This window comes from Hylaeus anthracinus, unplaced genomic scaffold (assembly GCF_026225885.1).
Source record: "Hylaeus anthracinus isolate JK02 unplaced genomic scaffold, UHH_iyHylAnth1.0_haploid 11978, whole genome shotgun sequence".
Taxonomy (NCBI): Eukaryota; Metazoa; Arthropoda; class Insecta; order Hymenoptera; family Colletidae; genus Hylaeus; species Hylaeus anthracinus.
The window spans coordinates 4,663,166-4,672,953 of record NW_026534326.1 but is presented as its reverse complement, the minus strand read 5'-3'; the positions used below and the strand labels follow the sequence as shown (position 1 = coordinate 4,672,953).

At 58.3% G+C, this 9,788-nt stretch overlaps 1 protein-coding gene across 1 annotated transcript; it reads right to left on the bottom strand.

Moving 5' to 3' along the window:
* Positions 1-7,445: 7,445 nt before the first annotated feature.
* Positions 7,446-8,558, bottom strand: LOC128897002 (ESX-1 secretion-associated protein EspI-like). Its single transcript, XM_054160620.1, has one exon. The coding sequence runs from the start codon at positions 8,556-8,558 to the stop codon at positions 7,446-7,448; it is 1,113 nt and encodes a 370-aa protein (XP_054016595.1).
* Positions 8,559-9,788: the final 1,230 nt, after the last annotated feature.

The window sequence follows — 9,788 nt, the reverse complement described above, 5'->3', positions numbered from 1 at the left end:
GACTATAAATTATTTCATACTTTTCACTGCACCTTTTCGAAGTCGGTTAAATTTTTTTCAAAGAAATTATTTTATTTCACTCTTTTTAGTGGCAATCTATAACTACTAGGTTTCATGCAATAACAATAGTTATGAGCAATATACAGGATGACCCAAAAACGTTGGAAGTCATTGAAAGGGGCGGTTCCGGGGCAGGTGGGGTGGTGATTTTAAAAATTTTTTCCTTAGCGAAAATGGTGTTCGAGGCTTCGTGAAGGGGATATTCCAAAAACAGAAACTCACGACCAATTAGAGCGCGAGTATGTCGGAGAAGCGCCTGCGGAGCCTACGCTCCAAACACCAACGCCGATGTTCGAAGAAATGCATCGAACACGGATAAGCGTGACGGTGATAGCTGAATTGCTGAGCTACTTCGACGGCAGCGGACGTTTTGAACATTGGGTACGGCAATTCGAACTACTACGAGACACGCACCAGCTGACTGATTGCGAAGCGATGGTACTGTTGAGATCGCGACTCAAAGGAAAGGCGATGGAGTGGTTCCACTCCAGACCAGAACACATCGCGATGTCCATAGACGAACTTCTGGGCGAGATTAAGATGATGTTCCACCACCTCCCGGGCAGAGTGGCCAGAAAAAGAGACTTCGAGCAACGGCAATGGAGACACGGTGAGCGCTTTAGCGATTACTATCATCAAAAGTTGATTCTAGGGAACCGTGTGCCTGTCGATGAAGATGAACTCATCGAGTACCTTCTCGAGGGGATACCGTACGTGACCTTGCGTAATCAGGCACGCATCGAAAGGTTTAGGACGAAGGCCGAACTCTTCGCTGCATTCGAGAAGGTGGTCCTACCGCTGAGAGCCGATGCCAATCGATCTTCAAGGACAACGACGGGGGCAGAGGGCTACGCGGAGCAACACAGGCCGCGAGCCATCAGCAGCCAGCAGCAGGTCTTCGGGAGGTGCCACAACTGAGGAGGGAGAGGACACCTAGCAGCCGAGTGTCCGGAGAAAGGTCGAGGGATGAAATGCATCCAGTGCCGAGAGTTCGGGCATATTGCGTCCTGATGCCCGAAAAAGACGTCAGCTGCCGTGGACAACCGTTTCACCGAAGTAACTACGAAAGGGAAGTACTTCACATCCGTTATGATAAATAATTCGGAATTGACCGCACTTGTCGATACTGGGAGTGATGTTACGCTGATGCGAGCGAACGTTTACGATAAGATAGACGGATCATCGCGATTGTGTTTTGATTACAGGCAATTACATCGAGAAATGATCAAGGATCCATATCCCCTTCCACTGATAGACGATCAGTTGGACGCGTTGGACACGTATATCATGCTTGATTTGAAAAACGGATTTTTCCATGTCGCGATAAAACCCGAGTGCAGGAAATACACATCGTTTATCGTCCCGGATGGACAGTACGAGTTTCTGAGGGTGTCCTTCGGTCTATGCCACTCGCCAGCCCTGTTTCAGAAATTCGTAAACGCTGTGTTCCGAGAATTAATCAACGAGAAAATAATACTAACGTATTTGGATGACTTGATTATCTCGTCGGTGGACATAGAATCCGGTCTCGAGAGTTTACGCAGAATATTAAAAACGGTAAGTGAGGTAGGCCTGGTAATCAACTGGAAAAAATGTCAATTGTTGCAAACTAAGGTAGAATTTCTGGGTCACATCGTCGAGATTGAGACGGTGCGGTCGTCCGAGCACAAATCTAAGACAGTACTTCAGAAAATGTATAGATCATTACTCGTTGATTGCCAGATCACTCACGGACCTACTGAAGTCAGGCGAGAAATTTCGATTCGAGAACGAACACGTGATTGCGTTTGAACGTCTGAAACAGGTATTAACCAATAAGCCCGTACTAAGATTGTATAGAGTAGGCGCCGAAACCGAGCTTCACACAGACGCATCGAAATTCGGAGTCGAGAGCATTCTTTTGCAGCGTGACAATGTTGATAGCGCACTACACCCAGTGTATTATGCAAGCGGCAAAACAAACGCAGCAGAAGCCAACTACACCAGCTACGAGTTGGAGTGCTTGGCGATTATCAAATCGTTGCGAAAGTTTGCATATATCTATTGGGTATACCGTCCAAAATCGTAACAGATTGCCACGCGTTCGCCCTGAAAAAGGGATCTTTGTGTGCGTGTGGCGCGATGGGCACTGCTACTCGAAGAATTTCAGTGCACAATCGAGCACCGTTCGGGAAATAGTATGCGGCACGTAAAGACGCTCAATCGTTACGCGTTGCCCGAATATATGGTAATCAGCGAAAGCGACGATAGCATAGATGCGCGATTAAAAAGAGCTCAGGTTTTGGACGAAAACATCAGTAGGCTTCTCAGCGCAATAAAGGAAAACCCAATTGACGGCTACTGCGTGCAGGATGGCCTTTTATTTAAAGCCATTGATGCCGATTATAAATTAGTAGTACCCCGGTCGATGCAGACAAGCGTAATCAGACGTGCTCACGAGATTGGACATTTTGCAATCGGAAAAACGGAGTCAATTATCAAGTGGGACTATTGGTTCGCGCATATGAGACCCAGAATAAAAAAGGTCATAGAAAATTACGTTAGTTGTATCTTCGCGGAACGAAAACATGGGAAGGGAGAGGGTTTTCTGCACCCAGTGGAAAAAGGCGAAACCCTTTTAGATACATTTCATGTGGACCATTTGAGACCGCTCGTTTCAAGCAGGAAAAACTATCGACACATTCTCCTGGTAGTCGACGGTTTCAGTAAATTTGTGTGGTTATACGCAACCAAAAGTACAACATCGGCCAAAGTAATAGATAAGCTTAGAAAACAGTCTGCAGTTTTCGGGAATCCGCGGCGCATAGTATCCGATCGCGGTACGGCGTTCACCTCGAGCGAATTCGGAAGTTATTGTTCGACAGAGGAAATAGAACATATAGCAATCACCACTGGGATGCCGCGAAGTAATGGGCAAGTAGAACGAATAAATACGATCTTGGTACCTTTTTTTTTTTTTTAACGAGGGGGAAATGCATTAAGCACACCCGGCGATGTAGGGTTTTTTCGCCGGGTAGTGTGGGACTCCCAGCGGGCTCGATCGCCCCCGGGTTTCCCCCAATAACCCCCCCCCCCCCCCCCCGATGGCCAACGTCGGGCATTACGGCGGCCGTGAGCACTCTAAGAAGAACTCCACCACGGCCGCCGTGCCCAGGCTCCCCTAATCGTTGGGGAGCCCATCTTCTCAATTTCTCTCGGCGCCAGGGGCCATACCCTGACGCCGACCGCCTTGGGACCGGTCACGAAAACGGTGGCGCCCTACCGCCAGCCGTCTCGGTCCCCGTGGCCCCCCGCGCGACGCGCTGGGTCACCGTGACTGTGACCCATGACAAACGTGCGCGCAAGGGGCCGTCTCACCATTCTGGCCGCCCTCGATCAGGGCGGCCGGCGGGCAGGCAGGCCATTAGGGGGCTTCGGGCACCCCGGTACCGATCCCTCCAGCTATGTGGGGATCGGCCGGTAATACGGCCGGACGCCGCCTCCAGGCCCACCTAACCCGTCTTCTCTCTTGACGAGCGGGATCGGAGCGTGCCCGATACCGCACGTCTGCCTTCTTCTGCGATATGACTGCATCGCAGAAGGAGGCTACCGCAGTCCACGAACTCTTGCTGTCGATTATGGCAGCAACTACGGTCGGCAGCGAAAGGTCCGCACCAATCTGTATTTGGAGTGCCCGCCTTTGACCAGCAAAGGACGGACATTCCTCCCACGTGTGTTGGGCCATGTCCAGCACGGCTCCACACTGATGACAATCGGGCGTCGCCTCCGCACCCACCTTATGCAGGTACTCACCGAAACATCCGTGCCCGGTGAGCACCTGCGTGAGCCGGTAGGTGAGCCTGCCATGCCCGCGGTCCAGCCAACCATCAAGGTTGGCCAGAACCGCGCCGACAGTGCGCTTGCGGGCAGCGGGGCTGTTTAGCAGTTCCCACCACCACGCATCTCGTGCGCACCGCCTTGACTGGGGCTTCCATCGTTCGACCGCTTCAGTCGGCGGGTCCTACACGCTCCGGCGGTGCTCCCGCCAACGCCTGAAAACGTAGGCGGCCGCCTGGAGGTCAAAGGGGAGGTATCCCGCCAGGATCAGCGCCGCCTTCGTGGAAATGGTGTGGTAGCCCCTCACTACCCTGATGGCCACCCGCCGCTGTATGCGGCGGAGCATGTGCCGGCTTTGCCGGCACTTGGCCAGGATGTCGGCCCATACGGGACATCCGTATAGGGCCATGGCCCGCACCACTCCAACATAGAGGCGGCGCACTCTCTCTTGCGCCCCCCCGAGATTGGGCATGAAGCGACCAAGCATGGTCGCCACCCTCTCAACCCGGGGGGACAAGCGGTCGAAGTGACCTTTGAAGCGCCAGCGGCCATCGATGTCCAAGCCAAGATATTTGATCTGGTCCTGGACATCGATGCAGGCTCCACCTATGCGGATCCGCGCCGGGGGAGGTCGCCGCGACAGAGGCAGCCCGTGAAACCAGACCGCCGCCGTCTTCTGCGGCGACACTTCCAGCCCCAATGCGCGGATCCGGGCGACGACCGAAGCCACTCCCATCTCGGCGACCCGGCTTGTCCTCGTCCATTCCCTGCCCCCGGCGATAACGAACGTGTCGTCTGCAAAGCAGACGACCGCCACGCCGGGAGGTAGGGGCCCGCGTAGCACGCGGTTGTACCCCACCAACCAAAGAACGGGTCCCGAACAGGACCCCTTGGGACTCCAGACTCCCGGAGCGCCTCCCGTATCTTGCCCCAGGGCAGGGTGTTGAACGCGTTGGAGATGTCTAGAGACACCCCCAGCGCCACCCCGCCTCGGGACACGGCCGAGTGCGCGAGGGCCTTGACGTGCTCGATCGCGTCAAGCGTCGAGCGGCCACCGCGAAATCCATACTGGCACTCGGCCAGGCCGAGCTCACCGACGCGAGACAGATGGGCGGCGAGGCGGGAAGCGAGCACACGCTCTAAAAGCTTCCCCGCCTCGTCCAGCGGGCAAACGGGCCGGTAGGCGGAGGGAAAGTCCGCGGGCTTTCCCTTCTTGGGGACGAGGACGAGCCTGGCCCTCTTCCACTGTCGCGGCACGCGCCCCGACTTCAGGCAGCCGTCCAGCAGCTGCCGGAAGCGGGGCCCAAAGACGCGCAAGGCCATTACCCAGGCCCGGCCGGGAATGCCGTCAGGGCCCGGGGCCGTATTGCGGGTCCCGAGCTTAGCGACGGCATCGGCGAGCTCCTGTTCGGAAACCTCTACATTGGCGGACAAGGTAATCGGGTCCGCCAGCTCGGCTGATCCTCGCTCCTCCGGATCGTCCGGAAAGAGTGTACCGACGACCCGCTCGAGCACGTCGGGGTCCAGACTCTCCGTGACCGGGGGCGCCGGTAGTCGCAGGCGCCCCATAACGATCCGGTAGGGACGGCCCCACGGATCGCGGTTTAGAGAGTCCAGGAGCTCGTTCCAGGCTCGGGCCTTGGCCTCCTTGATGGCCGACTGGAGGGCGACCGTTGCCTGGCGGTAGTCACGGTACAGCTTCTCCTCCCTCGCCGGGTCGCGACTTCGTCTGCGGCGGAAACGCGTAAACCGGCGTCCGACCACCAGTACACGGGCCGCCGCGGCGGAGCGCGGATCCGGGGCATGGCGACATCGCAGATAGCCGTCATTGCGCCCCGGAACCACTCTTCCTCCACCTCGACGTCATCGCACGGTCCGGGCGGTGTTTCCACCCAGGACATGGCGAAGGCTGCGGCCATCAGCGCGTCCTCATCAAGACGGCCTAGCGCCCATCGGCGTCGTGGCTGTCGCCCCGCGGGGCGCCGGGTGGGGTGGCCGTGCTGTGTGGCAGATACATCAAAGATGATGTGGAGGTGGTCGCTCAACGTTTCCACCTCCTCTGCCACCTTCCACTCCGACACGAGTCCCGCGGCGTCGGGCGATGCCCAGGAGATGTCCACAATGGAACCTCCCCACCGCCGCGAGAACGTATTGACAGACTCCCGGTTGCGTAACCGGAGGTCCAGTCCCGCCGCCCACTCCAGCACTGTATCTCTCCTCGCGTCCGTCCTGGGGCAACCCTAAGCCGTGGATTTGGAGTTGAAATTCCCAAGGACTAAGGTTGGTCGGGTTCGGCAGTGCGATTGCACGCAATCTCGGACCCGATCCAACAACGTCTCAAAGGATGCGGGGGTCAGGCTGGGCGGGGCGTAGACGCCTACAACCGCCAAGCCACCAAAGCGTGCCGTGACATAGCCGCGCCCTCTAGCTAAAACGCTAAATGGTGCGACTCCCCTACTCAAAATCGCCACGGAGCCCAAATCGTCCCCGGCCCAGTCTGGGCGATTGGAGACACGGTAGGGCTCCGAGGCGACGACCAATCCCACTCGCAGCTCGGATATTGTCTGGATGAGCAGATCCTGAACCCGAGCCGCGTGTTTGAGATTGGCTTGTAGTACCCGCGTCGCAGGGGGGCGTGGAGAACCCGTTTTAGGCAATCTCCATAGCCCCTCCGCGGCCGGTTTCCTCTTCACCTGCTTCGACAGGCGCACCTGGCTGCTCCCGGGACGCCTGCACTTCTCTTGCCTCTGTCACCGGCGCCTGCACCGGCTTCAGAGGGAGAGGCGCTCCCCGTGGCGGCGGTGCAGTGGGAGACCGAGTCTCCTGCTGCGTTGCAGGGGGCACCTGCGTCCCTTTTGCGCCGTTCTTTTTCCGGCGGGAGGAGGGCGGGCCACAGCCCTTTGCCCCCAATCGGTGACCGGACGGCCGCCCCAGGTCGGCACAGACGGGGCACTTCGGGTGTAAGGTGCACTCCCGCGCCCCGTGGTCTGTGCCGCCGCAGATGCAGCAGCGGCCTGCCCGGTCTGCCTCGCAGGTGCAGCGCCGCCTGACGTGCCCCGTTTTCAGGCAGCGGAAGCACGGCGGGAGCGGGGCTCCAGGGCCTGCACCCTGGCGTTGACCCAGCCCACCTTAACCCGCCCGTCTGCCACGAGCTTGCTCGCGGATCCGGTCGGGAGGCGGACCCAGGCGCTGCTAACGCCATTGCGGGTCCGCCGAATGTCTCCGGTCTTAATGTCCGCGGGTCCAAAGCCCGTGGCAGCAGCCAGGGCCGTCGCCACCGATTCCGGGGACGCGCCGTCGACCAGGTCGATGATGCGTATCTCCGCGAGTTTCGTCGGCCTGGCCACCTGGACGTCAGTCAGTACTTCGCGCAGCATTCCGGCCAGCTTATCGGCCCTGGCAGCGCTTTCTGGCCCCGGGACCTCAATTATTGAGGCGCCCGTTTGGCCCCTCCTAAACCGGATGCCGGTTATACCAGCGTCCCCCAGCCGGACGCCTGCCGTCGCCCGCCTCCAGACATCTGTATATGTCGTGTCGCTGCCCTCGGCGACCGTCAATGTGACGGCCGCTCACTTGCGAGCGCGAGGCGGGCTCGGCTTTGCCGGAGGGTCCATCTTAGCGGCGCCGCCTCTTGGCCGTTTTCCCGGTCCTTTAGCGGCCGGATGCTGGCGAGGCTGGACGGCGACGGCGGCAGCGTCCTTATTTTGGCCGCGCCGCTCCTTCCTTCCGACGACTGCGGCCCAGGATTCCTTGGGCGCTTTAGTTAACGCCGGTGGCTGGGGGGTGGGCCCTGCCTTCGTTGGGGCAGCGGCAGCGGCGGGCGGGTTGTTAGTGCTTTTTACGGCCTGCACTGGAGCCTGCCGCCTCCGCCGCTGGGGCTGCGGAAGGGGCTGAGGGAGCTCCTTCCGCTCACCCTCCTTCACCGCGCGGGCGGCCCATCGGCGGCGCTGCTTTTGGCCGTTCCTACTGCGCCGTTTCCTCCGACCCTCACCCATTGTCACAGTGGGCACTGAGACGGGAACAGGGACAGGCGTTCGAACGGCAGTGCCGGGGCGCAAGTCTAACGCACCGCCGGCGGGCCGCCTGCCGCCCTGCGTCGGTAGACCGAGGCGCGCCAGCATCCGCCTCTTCGATTCGGCGCACACACGCCGAACTACAGCCTCAACGTCTGTAAGACGGAGGCCGCTTATCGGCGGCGTCGGCGGCGTCGGCGGCGTCGTCGGCGGCGGCGGCGCAGGAGGCAGAGCAGGGGGTGCCACTAACGGCAGCTGAGCTGTCGTCGTCGCTATCCGACGTTGCCGAGGCCGCGTCCGAGCCAGCTCGGCAGTCGAAGACGGCATCTCCACCTCCATAGGGGGTGGTGCAGGCTGCGGCGGACGAGCCGCGGCGGGGGGACGTCGCTCTTTGGGGACGTCGGCGGTGGATCCACGGCCGAGCAGCTGCTCAAGTTCGTTCACCCGGGCGCGGAGGAGGAGTGTCGTACGCTCCAGCTCCTCCTCGCGCCCGGTTGCCGTTGTCCTTTTTCCCTGCTTCACGGCGGCGTGTTTGATAAACAACGTCGCCTCGCGGAACAGGCGCACGAACGTCCCCTTGAGGTTGTTTGACTGATTGGCCACCTTCTCGATGACCCCTACGTGGTCAAATATGACCGTGCCGAGGTCAGGCGTAGGGGCCAGTCTCATCTCCGGGATCTTGATACCTATCCTAACTAAACTAGCAGCACCTCGTCCAGAAGAGTGGTATCGACACCTCGATCGCTGCCAAAGGATTTTGAACGCTACGATTACGCGCAGTACAGGGCTGACTCCTTTTCGGGTAATGTTTCGGGGTCGATATGCGACTGCAAAATGATTTGCTTCTGCGAGAACTTTTAGAACGCGAATGGACTGCCTCTTTCGACGAAAACAGATGCGAGTTGCGAGAATACGCTAGGGAAAAAATTGCGGAAGTTCAGCGAGAAAACAGAAATAGTTTCAAGAAGCGCCAAAAAAACCACGAGAAATTATGTAATCGGTGATCTAATGGCGAACAAAAAAACTCAACAAGGGCCAGGAGCGAAGTTGTCGGCAAAATATTTTGGCCCGTATCGTGTAACGAGAGCGTTGCGAAACGACCGATACCTCGTAGGAAAAGTAGGCGACCACAATGGTCCGAGCGAAACAAGTACGGCGGCAGAATACATGAAAATCTGGGTGCATGATTTCAGGGTCCGATTAAAGCGATGATGAAGTTGCAGAGTGTATCTGAGGCCAGATACTTTTGTAGGATGGCCGAGTGTGGGAGACGGATAACCACTGTGCGAAGACTAAAACAAAAACGTGTTCTCGCACAGCTGATAAGTCGTGCACGGGAGCCGTTGGCTAATGTCAACGGCTCCAAACGTTACAAGACGTTCGGGCCTAGGACAGGTGAGTGACCGGCGACTGCGAAAGTGAGAGAGCGTGCGTGCGTGCGTGCGTGCGTGTGTGAAAGAAAAGTAAAGGCAATAACCGCGAAGAATCAGAAGAGGGACACTTTTTTGTAACATTGCGAGCGAGATAGCGAGAATTGTGAGGCTAGAACGCGAATGATAGCCGCGACCGTCTCCTCTTCGGGCCATTCTCCGCCGCGCCCGGTTTCCCCTCTCCGACGCCGGTACCGCCGACTGCCGCTAGGTCGTCACCGGGCGCTGCGATCCCGCACGGCGCTCTCTGGCTACCGAAAGTGGGAGCGCTGTGCATATATACCACGCCGCGCCGCCCAGAAAGGCAGAACACCTGGGCGAGCGATAAGTGTAAGAACACCACTAACATAGCACTATTTCGCCGCTCAAATGCTCTCGTTTTCTCTCGCCCTGTTTCCAACCCTCCAACGGAGTACGAACAGGACGATGTGCGACCGCTACCTTACTGTTCACGCAAAACCCGTTCAGC